Raw genomic sequence first — 15,146 nt, forward strand, 5'->3', positions numbered from 1 at the left:
ACCACCACCTTCTCCTTTGACTGGAGCAGCAGCATGAGGTTGGTTCCTGCATCCACAGTTCAATATTCACTAAACAAACCTGTAGGACTGCTCTTCAGGTTGTGAGTGTCTGTTTGGGAATGGCTGCACTGGCTTCTGACACCTCTATATCAAAATCACCTACTGCTACCAAATGTCTAAGGATCATAAGAACTGGGTTCATAGCTATGACTCTTTGAATACAGTTGGGAATGCTAGTTCCCTCCAGGATACAAAGAAGAAAAAGAAGCAGCAACATGTTAGTCAATCTGCATCTCTCACTGTGGCACAGTAGCAACTCCAGCAGTTCTGATGAAGCTTCTCTTTAGCTTTCAACAGGACTTTCAACATCAACCACTTCTGCTTAAATAGCACCTATGCACCTCTCTCGATTTAACAGTTGTCCACTTGTGCTACTGGTACTAGGGGTGTGCATGAACCAGTTCGCATTGTACTAGGCCGGTTCGGCAATTTGATTGCAAACTGAACCAGGGCCAGTACATTTTAAAAGCTATGTTTTAGGTTTGTGGGGGGGAATTAGCTATCTTAAATGGAGCAGTCCACCTTCATAATACATTTGTTCAAAGCTTCAGTCGTGGAAAGAACTGAATGGAGAGGTTAAAGTTCAGAAATAAAGTAAGGTTTTATTAGAGGGTTTAGCGGTACAGAAAAGAGAAAAATAATAGGTATTAAGTAATAATATTTAACTAGCAATAAACCAACTAGTTACAAAGACTGAGTTACAGCTCACAAAGAGTTAATTTGGCTTGAATTTTGAATTAGGTTAACTCAAGGCTGGCTAGAGAGAAACGAACAGATATGGATTTCAGGAAAGGGGTTATATACTACCTTGCTTCCCGCAAGAGAAATCCATTGAAACATTGAAGTTCTACCAAAAGGCTTCTCTTCTCCGGGGCCAAGACAGGAGTAGGAATCCAGAGACCAGGCAGGGGTCCAGGAGCGAAAAGTAAATCAAAAAATGAACGGGACCTCATAGCCATGAGTGCTGGGCAGACCGGGTTAGGAAAAACCGGTTTAAAGGAACATAGGAAGCTGCCATATTAAGAGTCAGACATTGGTCCATCTAGATCATTGGTCCATCTAGCTCAGTATTATCTATACCAGGGATTCTCAATGTTGCGTCCTCAGATGTTATTGGACTTCAACTCCCATAATCCCCAGCCCCAGTGGCCTTTGGTTGGGGATTATGGGAGTTGAAGTCCAATAACATCTGGGGACCCAATGTTGAGAATCCCTGGTCTATACAGACTGGCAGTGGCTTCTCCAAGATTGCAGGCAGGAATCTCTCTCAGCCCTATCTTGGAGATGCCAGTGAGGGAACTTGGAACCTTCTGCTCTTCCCAGAGCAGTTCCATCCCCTGAGGGGAATATCTTACAGTGCTCACACATGTGGTCTCCCATTAAGAACAGTGGTTACGAGGTACTCAGAAGGTACTGGTGACCCAGAAGACACACTGATTGTGTCTTCACAAGTTATAGACACATTCTTGGCTGAAGGCATTATTCTAAATGCATCTTGCAAAGGCAGACAAAAGGAACAAAGCATAGGACATGCCATTGTGCTATTCAAAAGTAAAGAGTAAACATCTTATTGAAGAAAGGCTATGGAAGGTGTGAAAAGACTTGTGAAAAGTCTTTTTCTGGGGAGAGGTCAAATGAACATTTTCTGGGAAAAGTCTGGGGAGAGGTCAAATGAACATATCAAAGTTTATCCCTCCTGTCAGAATATCTGTGAGTAACTAAAAATGTAAACAAGCAAACTTCCAGCACCTTGAGCAAGCCATTCACATGCTCATTAGCAAAGGAGATGACCTGTTGCTTTCTTAATACTCCTTCCTGGGAGGTGCTATCTTGACAATTTGCTGTGCCAACACAGGGGAAATACTTGGCTTATTCTTTGAAGAATAGCTCTTGATTAAATCAGTCTGCTTCAGCTTCCCACCTGTTGAGTCATCAGGGGGTGACCATGCGGGGAGGCCCTCCTGCAATCTTGTGCTTTGAACCTGACCTAAGAGTTCCTGCTCCCAAGCTGCTTGCCAAAGTGACATGCCCTTTGAGTTAGCTACAGATGAAACTAAGTGGAGATCTCACAGTCCTGTAAAATCCAAACAGTGGTAACTATAGGCTTGAGGGGTGCTCCTTGGGAGAGCCCCCAGAAAAGGCTGTCATGGTAATACACGATTGAACCAGACCAAGCTTCAGTGCAAACCGGTTTGATATCAAAGGGTGGGTGGTGGCGGTGGGGGAGTGGTGAGAAAGGTTGTTTATTATTTTCCAATTCGAACCATGTTCCCCCATCCGTTCAATCGAACAGGCGGCAATATTTGTAAAGGGGGAACCAGTAAAGGTTCCCCTATACAAGTAAAGATGTGGGGGAATCCACTGAAGCGTAGCAGGGGAGCAGCGAGAAAGATTGTTTAAGGTGCTTACTGGCTCATCACTGCTCGCCACCACTCACTTCCCTCAACTATACCCCAGTTGTCTCTGGAAATAGCCCTTTAAACAGGCCGCCCGCATGGTGGAAGCCTGATTAAATGGCTATTACCAGAAGTTTTTGGGGTGTACTGAGGGGCAGCAAGCGGCGGCAAACAGCAGGAAGCTGATAAGCACCTTAAAAATCTTTCTTGCTGCCCCCCTGCTGTGCTTCAGTGGATTACCCCACCCCTTTACTTGTATAGGGGAACACTTACCAGATCCCCCTTTACAAGTATTGCCGCCTGTTCGATTGAACGGACGGGGGAACACGGTTCGAATTTGAACTGAACTGCATTTTGGGGTATATGCATACCCCTACTTAGAAATGAAGTTGTTGGTTCATTGTACACGACCTTTACAAATTAAAATCTGTTATTCTTTGAATTCTCCCCACATCCCTATTTCATGATGCAATTTCCAGTTAGCTATATAGAAACACACTGTGCTGTAACAGAAAAGATATTCACTAGATCCAGGACATCTGAGGAAAATGTATGTAAAATACATGTTGTTTAAGAGGACTATGAGAGGGGAAGATAGTGTTTCCTTAAAGGCACTTTAGGGGAATGGTTTTCAATTAGTACATAAGAACATAGGAAGCTGCCATATACTGAGTCAGACCATTGGTCTATCTAGCTCAGTATTGTCTTCACAGACTGGCAGCGGCTTATCCAAGGTTGCAGGCAGGAATCTCTCTCAGCCCTATCTTGGAGAAACAAGGGAGGGAACTTGAAACCTTCTGCTCTTCCCAGAGCGGCTTCATCCCCTGTGGGGAATATCTTGCAGTGCTCACATGGAGTCTCCCATTCAAATGCAACCCGGGCAGACCCTGCTTAGCTAAGGGAACAAGTCATGCCTGCTACCACAAGACCAGCTCTCCTCCCTTTAGAGCCTGTATAATGTCCCTATAGAGTGTTGTATAATGTCAAAAGCTATAAAAAGATAGTTTTATAAGTGGATTACCTGTGTCACATTTCTGTTGATGGTTTCATATTTCAGCAATCTTTATGTGAACCAAGAGCACTCTCCTGATCAAGTGTATATAATGAGGGTACATAAAAAGTGTTCTTCTCAGTGTTTTACAGTTACAGTATTGAACTCTATTGAACAATACTCTGTTGTATTGTTTTTATCCCTGTTTTATATGTTTTTAGCTTGATGTTTTTATTGCTTGATGTTTTTATTGCTTTTTATTGTATGTTTTAATTTTTGTAAACCGCCTTGGGGTTTTCTTTTAACGAAAGGCGGTATAGAAATGTAAAAATAAATAAATAAATAAATAAATAAACTCCAATCCCTTAAGCTTCTCTAGTGATTAGATTTTTGTATCTTTTGAGGCTTTTATTTTACATATTTTTGGAAGTTCTTTTTAAAAGGCTGAAATCTGCCCAGTCTGCTAGATATAGGAGAAGAATATGAAATGCTCTATAGTATTCTTGCAGTAGGGAACATTTTCTTTATTTTCTCTGAGCTTGCCTTTAACTTCTTCTGTCACAGGTCATGAAAACATACCATATGTATCACACAGAGAGCATCAGTGCAGAAAGTAAACTGAAGGAGGCTGAAAAACAAGAAGAAAAACAAATTGGCAGGTCAGGAGATCCTGTTTTTCACATTCGGCTAGAAGAAAGACACCAGAGACGAAGTTCTGTGAAAAAAATTGAAAAAATGAAGGAAAAAGTAAGAAACATTCTGTAGCCTGTTAATCTTTTGAAGTGAATGTAGTATAGTTCACAATTCCTTTGAGAGTTGAACATAGATTTGCATATAATACCTGTTTTATACTTGAAGGAAAATAGTTTTCCACATTAAACAAGAAATAAAATAATATATCAACAGGCTTCAATTGTAAATAATTTGAAATAGAGATGTTTTAGAAATCCCAGAAATCCTTTATTTTACATTGTATTTGAATGCAAAATGAACCTAGAATTCTTGATTTTATTTTTATTTTTCAAGCATTTATAACATTATGAGAGTTGAAAGTAGCTGTGATGGTATTTTGGAAGGTAACAACATCTTTATTTTACATATTGTGGGTGTAATCATTTTACTGTTACTTTCCAGAACACCTGCATACATTTATAACTCATTGCATGATTAAGTTGAGGCAACTGAAACATTTTTGCCATTGTAACACTATTTTTTTCTCAGCGTCAAGCAAAATATTCTGAAAACAAGCTGAAATCCATTAAAGCCAGAAATGAATATCTGCTAACCCTTGAAGCAACGAATGCTTCCGTTTTCAAGTATTATATTCATGACCTTTCAGATTTAATTGATGTAAGTAGTTTGCATTAATGTAACTCTGATATTAAGAAATCATGTTCAGCATTTCTTTCTGCTTTTCATTTCCAGTGAGGATGTAATCAGTGCTATATTAATCATGATTGTAATGTAGCTAGCTTTATTTGTTATACAATTTGAAGTTCTATTGTAGTACAGATGGCATGCTTGCCATGCCATTTAAGGAAGGATTATTAGAATATGGAATGCAGTCGCATGCTCAATTGTAGGCTGTCCATCTAACAATTAGGTTTACTAACTATGTTTACATGCTTTCTGTATTTTTTTTAGAAGAGCTTATCTGTCAAAATGATGATACATTCTGTATTAAAATGGGAGGATATTTGTTGACAAACATCAGCTATCAAAAGTGATTAGATAGAACTTCAAAAGGGAAAGTTTGACTTTCCCGCACCTATCAGATTGTGTCATCTTTTTAGAAGGATCTAGTTAGTCACCTTATACTAGGGCAGTTCTCATGATCCACATTAGGGTCGGAGAAGATGCCTACCCTAATTTGGGAGTGCTCCTGACTTTTTATTTTTGTATAAGTGAAAAACAAGGTTAGAGGTGGGAAGCTTGATCATGAGCTAAGACCAGTTATGTTGGAGGGTTTTTCCTCCTACCTCATTCTGAAGCTGGGGATGGAATCTGGGTAGGACCTGCTCGACCAACTCAGCTGGGGCCTAACTCATGATCAAGCTCCCCACCTCCTACCTTGTTTTTCACTGATCCACAATCAAAAATTGCTTCTCCTACCCTAATGTTGATTCTGTGAACTGCCCTACTTAGTTATATCAAAATTTAATATAGCCCACTAGTGTCTACTCTCACTGGTATTATCACTCCAAGCTGCAGGCATGGATAACTGAGATCAAATCCTGTTAACTAGGAATGACAGGGAGCGAACTAGTGATGGAGATGAATACAGAACTGGAGGAGTTGGAAATAGACTCTCCCAAAGTGAGTCTTACTCTCTTTTAAAACACAGCCAGCCCCTTTCAGACTTGGGCCTGGCTCAAAATGAGGCTCACCCCTGTTGCCAGTCAGCCCTCTATGCCAGTTTCTCTTTCTTGCAACAGCGACGACAACAACAACAACAACAAATTAAAAAACCCTTACCTTTGAAAATATGGGGTAACCAGCAGTGTGGAGAGCTTGCTAGAGACACAAAATTTATTTATTTAATTTCTTTTTCAAAATTAGTTTGTTTATAATATTTCTACCCCGCCCCTCAATATTTCTACCCCGCCCCTCCAATATACTACTCCTCAGGGCAGCTCACAGCATCAACAAAACAGATACAATGTAATAAAAGATTAATAAAACTACATTTAAAATTACAGATTTTAAAAGTTTCATGTTAAGTTTTTAATAAAAGGCTAAAAACTGAGAACTAAAAAACCCTACCAGATATATAGATATATAGCTAGTATAAAAAATGCTTTTCCAGCAGCTCGAAAGTGTTTTCTGCTGAGGTGCATGTAATTTATAATTTGCTTTAGCTCCTGAATTGAACTGGGAGAGAGATAGAAAATTACAAATCCTAAACTCCTTGATAGAAAATTAACATCATCTCCATTTAAAAAGACACCAGAAAAGCATCTCATAGGAAGCTACCAATGGGTTGGACCATTGGTTCACTGAGATCAGTATTATCTACAGGGATTAGCAGCTTTCTAGGATTTCAGGTAGTTAACTTTCCTAGCTTGAGATACCAGGGACTGAATTTTGAACCTTCTGCATGCAAAACAGGTACTCTTCCACTAAGCCAAGGCCCCTCTCTTGTCTCTAGTGAGTCTGTTGCAGGTTACCAAATAAAACTTCACAAAGGTATTAGGAAGGAAGGAAGGAAACTGATAGGTGGGGAAACACTTCACTCACTTTTCCCAAGCTTTCTTGAAAAACTTTTTTTAAATGAATGAATTTCAAGATAAGCCAAGGGGAATTCACTCATCACTAAACAGACCATGGGACTTTATGTATGCTGAATATGCTGAGTATCACTGAGCAATGGCCCTTCCATTTGAAGTTCCTTTCCTTTTTAAACAGAGGGAAACTAAAAAATGTGCCCTTTCCTGTTGATATTTGTTTAAGGCCACTGTGGATTTTCTTTCTCCAGACCTCTTCTAAAGGAATTGTTTAATGTCTCTCATCCACTATCTAGGGACAGATTATACAAATCTTTGATGAAGCAGTAAGCTAATTGGCTTTAGATGAATGTCTGCCTAGAAAGGAAGTACCCATGATTGGCTGGAACATAACATTTTCCATACTGTAACTAGATATTGGCAGGACATTGGACTTGACATTAATTTAATCAGAATTTATGAGGGGTTTCCATAATGAGAGGAGAGTTAAGTGTAAGGATATTTTATATTATATTTATTATATTTTAATTAAAAAGAGAGATGCTGGGAAAACTTGTTCTTCTGAAGGAGAGCGCACGTATAGTTTTTATCATGGACTTTTGACAAACTATAATGTATGTATGGTAAATTGGACTTGTAATGTTTTCTGCCTATACTCAGATGAACTCTGCAGCCTGTTTCTGTTTTGCAGATTGTTTGCAAATCAATTTGTTAGCCTCCCCAAGCAGTAGTGTATTGGAAGGCTGGGCTGTAAATATTTATTTTAAATAAACATATATGCAATAAACACTTAGATATGCTACCTTTAAAAAATGCCTATCTGTCCCTTTCTGTTTCCCTATCATAAATATGAGCTTCTTGCTTAAACCTTTGTATAGATCAGTGTTGCCTATACTGACTGGAAGCAGCTCTCCAGTAATTCAGACGGGGAGGTCTTCCCAGCTTTGTAGGGAGATGTCAGGGATTGAAACTGGGTCCTTCATGTGTGCAAAGCATATGCTGTACCACTGAGTTATAGCATAGCTTTAGCTACAGCTACAGCAACTCCCCTAGTCTGAGATGTAGACCATAGGGTCTGTGTTAACTCAGGAAGTAAAAACTGGAAGCTGCTGAACTGCCTGATCTTAATCTAGTAGCCTCGGCTGCCTCTCCTTGGTCAACATCTGCCTAAACTCAGAAGGTAGAGTAACCCAAATAAGGGTTTCCAAAGCTGGCCTTCTTGTACCGGCAGTTTCATGTGGGAGAAGATATTCCTTTATGCCATTACTGGCCTTATGTACATTATTAGATTTGCTGAACTGGAAATAAGGTGTATATTGTATGCATTCTTCACTTTTGAAAATTGTTTTTTAAAATAGCTTGTGATAAAGTTGGAATATTGTAAAAATATTCAACTCTTAATTACAAAACTGTTCTTGTTACCATGCCAGGTCTCTTGCTTTCAACTTTTCAATCTGCTGATGATAATCTATAGTTTTAATATTTCTGATGTAGTGAAGATTTTGTTTGTTTATTTATTACTAGCTGAACCAAACACAGAGCATTTGCACCTCTAGTTTGCCACTGCTGCTGTCCCCCTTCGCCACCATCACCTTCTGATTTCCTGCCCGCCCACCTCTGCTACCATTTCACCCACCTTCCAGCCAGCCTCCTCCGCCGTTCACCCCCACCCCGGTGTTTCCCCCGCCCGCCCGTTTGCCTGCCTACCGGCCGTTACTTCCTCTGCCTGCCCACTGCCACCACCATTTTCTTCTCGGCCGCCCTCTTCCCCCCCCCCCCCACTGGCCAGCCACCTCCATTCACTGCCATTTTGTTGCTCCGCTGACCGGCTGCCGCCGCCATTTTTTTCTCTCCCACCCATCCCTGTCGCTATCCAGCAGCTGCTCACGAACTCTTGCGAGAGCTGCCATGCATGGGATTAGCGATGGGTATGCCTAAGAGAAATATATATAAAGTAGATATTTGTATACTGCCCCAAATGTACGTCTCTGGGTGGTTACAAATCAACATTTGTAACACCCATTGTAGCTTAAAGAATCTATAAAGGTTTAAGCCCATTGAAGCATGAAGAAACTACCTACTATGGAGCTATTCACACCTGGTGGGCAGGCAGGTGTGGGGAAGGCTGCACAGACCTGACCTCCACCCACCCCAGATGATCAGTAAAAGTGTGCTGCGGGCACAGACCCATCTCTATGAATGATTACTGTTATCAGTCGGGGCTGGGAGGGTTTGCTGGAATTTGCTTTCCAGTTTTTTTACACATTTTCTCCTTCTTTTTCCTCATATTCTGTTAGTGTTGTGATCTGGGATATCATGCCAGCCTGAACAGAGCCTTAAGAACATATCTCTCTGCAGAATACAATCTTGAAACCTCTCGACATGAGGGCCTGGACATCATAGAGAATGCTGTTGACAATTTGGAGCCACGAAGCGACAAGCAGAGATTCATGGAGATGTATCCAACAGCTTTTTGTCCTCCAATGAGATTTGAGTTCCAGCCTCATATGGGTGATGAGGTCAGTGGCTGGTGACTCTTCATAGACAGAAACGGATAAAATCCAAACAAATTTTTGTTTGTGCCTAGATGAGTACTTCCCCCTTTTGTGAACTATGATTTCCATTTTTTTGGCATCTAGCTTTTATCCTCTTGGACAAAGAGTCTAGTTAGGGTAAAATGAGAGCCAGTGTTATTCATACAGCCACAAGAAAACCAGCAAACAAACTACACCAAGAATGCTATTCAGAAAGCATTTTATGTAGAACTTAATTTGCCAGCTGCTCTAAACAAATCCCATTCAAAATGAACCCTTCATTACTGCGTATTGAATTTTGCCACAACACTGGTAAACTTTCTGTAGGGAGCAGAAAGTTGGGATTAGATCATTCTTATTCTCTTTAGTTTCTCTTTAGAGCAGCTCCAAACATATTCAAAAGAACAGTGACTAACATGAGGAAAATTACTCAAAGTCATTCTACTGAAATTAAAAGGACAAGTTAAGCAATGCCTAGCTTGTCCTTTTAATGTCAATAGGACTACTTTGAGTAGTTTTCCTTATCATGTCAGCCAGTGAGACTCCAACAGCAGATGAATGATAGCTTTTCAGAGACTCGAAAACAGTATTACTGAGCAATCTTTGACTGCAATAGACATTCATTTTTTGTGTCTCATGGTGTCCTTTGGTCAAACTTGTTTTGTAGATTTCTGTAGTGCTTTAAGCAATGCTGTGGAAAGGGAGAAACTACTTACCAGCAGTTCAGCCAACACTTCTGCGATATGTGTATGGCTCTTATGGGCACCTGTTGGACCATGCTTTCTCCCTCATCTCTCTCTTTCATACACAGATATGGAACAGTGTTTTTTGTTTTGTATTTCTTTTTTAAAAAAAAATATGGCAAAATATGAGTGCATATCTACACTGATTTTATTTACTTTGAATTTTCGTTATTACTAAACCAAGACATAAAAAATCAGCATTACTTTTGTTTTTTCCTGTGTTCTAAAAATTACAGTAGTGATTTATTGGATTTAAGCAGAATCATAGGTGCTTGTGTTGGTCGACCCCCGTCCCACTTGCACCTGATCACACTTTTGTTTTTTATACTCAGGTTTCTCATGTGAGTGCCCAGCAGCCAGTCCAAGGAGATCTCATGCTTAGGTATCAGCAGCTGCAGTCACGACTGACCACACTGAAAATTGAAAATGAGGAGGTAAGATTTGCTGCTGCTAGTGGTATTACATAAGTAATGCTGATTTTTAGTCCTAAAATCACAATCCTTTGCTACAAGCAAATAAGCAAACAGGTGTTCCTCATTAAGCTTGAAATGCCATTGAATGTTCCAAGGAGATTCTTTGTAATCCTTACAAGCCAGACATGTTTCAACTAGGGATGCTGAACACAAGCCGGACATGTTTCAACTAGGAATCGATTCGGTGTGCCCTTACCTGCTCCTCCACTGCCCCACTGCATTTCCTGATGTGCCCATCAGCCTGTGCATGGTGGCGGGACACACATGGTCACCACACATGCAAGTGAGCCATGTGTGTGATCAGCAACTGACCATGCAAATGGCCACCACGCATGTGCATCCAGCCATGCACAGACTTCTTAGCAGCATAGCACCACACCAGGAAATGCAGTGGGGCAGAAGAGGAGCAGGTAAGGATTGGCTTTACTGTGCTTAAAGGTACTGTTCCCTGCCCCGACAAAACAATTCGTGTATATCCCTAGTTTCGACTATGGTGTAGTCTTCATCAGTGTGAAGAATTCCCTTGGAGCAAATGGTTTTCTTCTGAACTCTGTGATAAACATCCTTTGGGACTCTTCTGGGTGTTTTTTTTTAAATAATTTTTTAATTAAAATTTCTAAATAATAAAATATTAAATAATAAAAATAAAATATAAATAATAAAATATTTTTTAAATATTATTATTATTATTTAAAGAGAGAGCCACAAAATGGCTCCATTCAGCAAAATGGTGGCCGGAGATGGCCTTGGAGGTCATTTCCGGCCACCTAGGAATTGTGGATAGGCGAATTTCAACTATTTTTAGATCCACGGATAACAAGGTTGGATTTATATGGCCCAACTGTGGATACATGAAACCACGGGTGCCAGGACCATGGATAACAAGGGCCACCTGTACTATGTTGAGGTCTGGGCACTACATTTTAAGAAGCATATTGATAAAACGGAATGGGTTTCAGACGAGGGCAGCAAAGATGGTGAGGGATCTGAAAAACAAGTCATATTAGGAACAATTGCAGAACTTGGGTATGTATTAGCCTAGAGAAAAGAAGATTAAGGGGAGATAAATCTGTCCTCAAATATCTGAAGGACTATCACACAGAAGAAAAAGCAGGCTTGTCCTTGGTTAGTCCTGAAGGCAGGGCTAGAATCAATCTATATACTTATTTCTCTTAACCGGCATGTGTGTCCTTAAGAATTCGGCCTGGCTTGGGCGAGAGTTGAGGGGAAACAAAAAATGGCGGCAGCGGGCTGGCACAAAACGGCCAGAAGCGGTGGCGGTGGGACGGTCTGGCCTGGCCAGGCCATCCTGAGTGAGGAGGAGGAGGTGGCGGCGGGGGGATGGCCTGGCCAGGCTGTCCTGGTAAAGGAGGAGGAGGCGGCCTCAGCTGGCCGCTGGGAGGCTGCGGTGGGGCAGCCTGGCCTGGCCAGGCTGTCCTGAGCAAGGCAGCGGCCTCGGCTGTCTGCTTGGCTGCTGAATGAGGAGGCGGCCGCCGACGCCCGATCTGGGCAATGAGAGCAAGAGGCAGCAGCAAGTGGGGCATCCTGCCTGTGTCATGAGTGGGGCAGGGGGGGAGGGAAGTGGGGGAGGGGCGGGAGGGAGGGGGGCAAGAGAGAGGGGGATAGGATGCAGGGGAAACAGCCGGCCCCAAAGAGCGCACAGATGCTCTGTGCGGGTCGGCTAGTTGGTTTGAATTACAAGAAAGCAGATTCAGGTTAGACCATGGTGGTGAGGACCCCTAACTGGAAGAGTGGTTTCATAATGGAAGAATCTGCCTTGCACAGTGACGAGCTCTCCTTTGCTAGAGGTTTTCAAAGAGAGGCTGAATGGCCATCTGCCAAGAATGCTGTAGCAGTTTCCTATTCTGAAAAAGGAGTTGACTAGTATACTTTCAAGGTCTCTTCCAAATCTAAAATTCTATTATTCTGTGTATGGAGGTTCGTTCTGTTGGTTTTGGAAACTATTAGTTTCTGCTTGCCTGGAGAAGTCCCCAGGTTCACTCCCTGGCATCTCCAGGTAGGGCTGGGAGAGACTCGTTGAAGAGCTGCTGCCAGTCAGTGTAGACAATGCTGAGCTGGATGGATCAATCATCTGACTTCATATAAGGCAGCTTCCTATGTTTGTTTGTTTGTTTGTTTGTTTGTTTGTTTGTTTAACATATTTCTGTACCGCCCAAAACTTGCGTCTCTGAGCAGTTTACAGTTAAAATCATATAAACATTAAAACCATTAACCATGTAACATTAAAACATGTTAAAACATTAAAACCATTAAGATCATGTAAAACCCAACATTATAACTATTAAAACTGTTTTAAAACTTTGTTGATGGCAAAGTTTTAAAATTTTCATTGTAATAACAGTGAGCTTTGCAACTGGTTTCTAAAAGCCGGCATTAAGAATTTTGCGCCAGTTTAACTATCTTGTGCTTAACCTTTAAGGCCACTAGCCTGAATAACATGGTTTATTTGGGGGATTTATTGTTGATTGTATTGTTTGAAAGAAGGGGTAACATCTAGGCTCTAGTGAAGCCTCATATTTTTGCAATAATACAGAATGTCCCATTTCTTATATTCAATTCTGTGTTGTCAGAGATTGTGTATTATAGAACTGATTTCACTCAATAACCCCACTCTCTATAATGATTCTGTAATATATCCCTTTCTGTTTGATGAGACAGAATATCATCTGCCAGATTTGCAGATGATACCAAACTCTTTCAGGTAGTGACATCCAAAATAGATTGTGAGGAGCTCCAAAAGGATCACACCAAACTGGGTGAGTGGGCAACAAAATGGCAAATGCGGTTCAGTGTTGTCAAGTGTAAAGTGATGGACACTGGGACGAAAAACCCCAACTTCAAGTATACATTGATGGGATCTGAGCTGTCAGTGACTGACCAGGAGAGGGATCTTGGGGTCATGGTGGACAGCTCGTTGATAGTGTCGACTCAATGTGCGGCAGCTGTGAAAAAGGCCAATTCATTGCTAGGGATCATTAGCAAGGGGATTGAAAACAAAACTGCTAATATTGTAATGCCCTTATATAAATTCTTCTCCCTCTCACATAACACTAGAACCAGGGGTAATCCCATAAAATTGATTGCCAGGAAATTTAGGACCAGCAAACAGAGGTACTTGCTCACACACGCATAATCAACTTGTGGAATTCTCTGCCACAAGATGTGGTGACAGCCAACAACCTGGATGAGGGGTTTGGATAACTTCATGGAGGAGAGATCTATCAACGGCTACTAGTCAGAGGGCTATAGACTACCTCCAGCCTCAAAGGCAGGATGCCTCTGAGTACCAGTTGCAGGGGAGTAACAGCAGGAGAGAGGGCATGCCCTCAACTCCTGCCTGTAGGCTTCCAGTGGTATCTGGAGGGCTACTATGTGAAACAGGATGCTAAACTAGATGGGCGTTGGGCCTGATCCAGCAGGGCTATTCTTATGTTCTTATGTACCTGTCATCTCCAGGTTAAGAAGACAACTGAAGCTACTTTGCAGACAATACAAGACATGGTCACCATTGAGGATTATGACGTTTCTGAATGTTTTCAGCACAGTCGTTCAACAGAGTCTGTGAAGTCTACGGTCTCTGAAACCTACTTGAGCAAGCCTAGCATTGCTAAGAGAAGAGCTAACCAGCAGGAGACCGAGCAGTTCTATTTCATGGTATGTTGGGTACTTTCCCAGTCATGTGATGCGATCCACACTCTTTACGTTCATTTTTCAAAGTCCTTAGAGCTTAAAAAGCCAATATTTAGATATCACATGCAACTTCTGTATCTCTGCAGAAGTTCAGAGAGTACCTGGAGGGAAGTAATCTCATCACAAAGCTTCAAGCAAAACATGATTTATTACAGCGAACACTTGGAGAAGGTAAATAGTTCAGAATAATCTGCATAATAAATTTATTAAAATATGTACAATGGGTTCATACTAATACAACAAATATTTATATACAGCTTTTCAACAAGGGTTCCCAAAGGTTTACATAAAGGTAACGTGTGCCGTCAAGTTGATTTCGACTCCTGGCGCCCACAGAGCCCTGTGGTTTTCTTTGGTAGAATAGAGGAGGGGTTTACCATTGCTTCCTCCCACGCAGTATGAGATGATGCCTTTCAGCATCTTCCTATATCACTGCTGCCAAATACAGTACCAGCAGGGATTCGAACTGGCAACCTTCTGCTCGTTAGTCAAGCATTTCCCCGCTGCACCATTTAAGGTGACTTAAGGTTTACATAGATAGATATAAATAAATTGTATCCAGAGGTTCCCTTCCTTTGGAGTAAGGAGTACTTTCTCTGGAGGAAGACTTCTTACATCAAAGAAAGAGAACCATCATTTAAATTGGATAAACACACAGGGTTGCATCCAGACTTGAACAAACAGAATGATGTTCATGCAGGGAACCTTTCCTAGCCGCACTCTTCCCTACTGCAGATTCCCTACTGTGCTCCCTGAAAAGTTGCTTCTAAGAGTTGGGGGACCTTCATGAATGGTGTGGGAAGTGGGGCTGCAGTGGCAGGAGAGAATCAGATGAAATCAGATGGAAGTCTTTGCACAAACAATTTCCTTCAGTTTCCCTCCATTCCCCATCCCACACAACAACAACAGCAGCAAATATTTATATGCCACTTTTCAACAAAAGTGACCAAAGCAGTTTGCTTAGAGAAAGAAAGAAAGAAAGAAAGAAAGAAAGAAAGAGATGGAGCCCTATCT

At 41.4% G+C, this 15,146-nt stretch overlaps 1 protein-coding gene across 4 annotated transcripts in view; it reads left to right on the forward strand.

Annotated features, from left to right (window-relative positions):
* Nucleotides 1-15,146, forward strand: part of SRGAP1 (SLIT-ROBO Rho GTPase activating protein 1) — a 187,549-nt gene that overhangs the window by 134,190 nt on the left and 38,213 nt on the right. For all 4 annotated transcript variants that reach the window (XM_053252111.1, XM_053252107.1, XM_053252110.1 and 1 more), the window contains 6 exons: nt 4,012-4,194; nt 4,669-4,797; nt 8,969-9,190; nt 10,281-10,382; nt 13,899-14,096; nt 14,219-14,303. In XM_053252111.1, the coding sequence (XP_053108086.1) occupies nt 4,012-4,194; nt 4,669-4,797; nt 8,969-9,190; nt 10,281-10,382; nt 13,899-14,096; nt 14,219-14,303 (919 nt within the window). The remainder of the gene's footprint in view (nt 1-4,011; nt 4,195-4,668; nt 4,798-8,968; nt 9,191-10,280; nt 10,383-13,898; nt 14,097-14,218; nt 14,304-15,146) is intronic.

Source organism: Hemicordylus capensis, chromosome 5 (genome assembly GCF_027244095.1).
Source record: "Hemicordylus capensis ecotype Gifberg chromosome 5, rHemCap1.1.pri, whole genome shotgun sequence".
NCBI lineage: Eukaryota > Metazoa > Chordata > Lepidosauria > Squamata > Cordylidae > Hemicordylus > Hemicordylus capensis.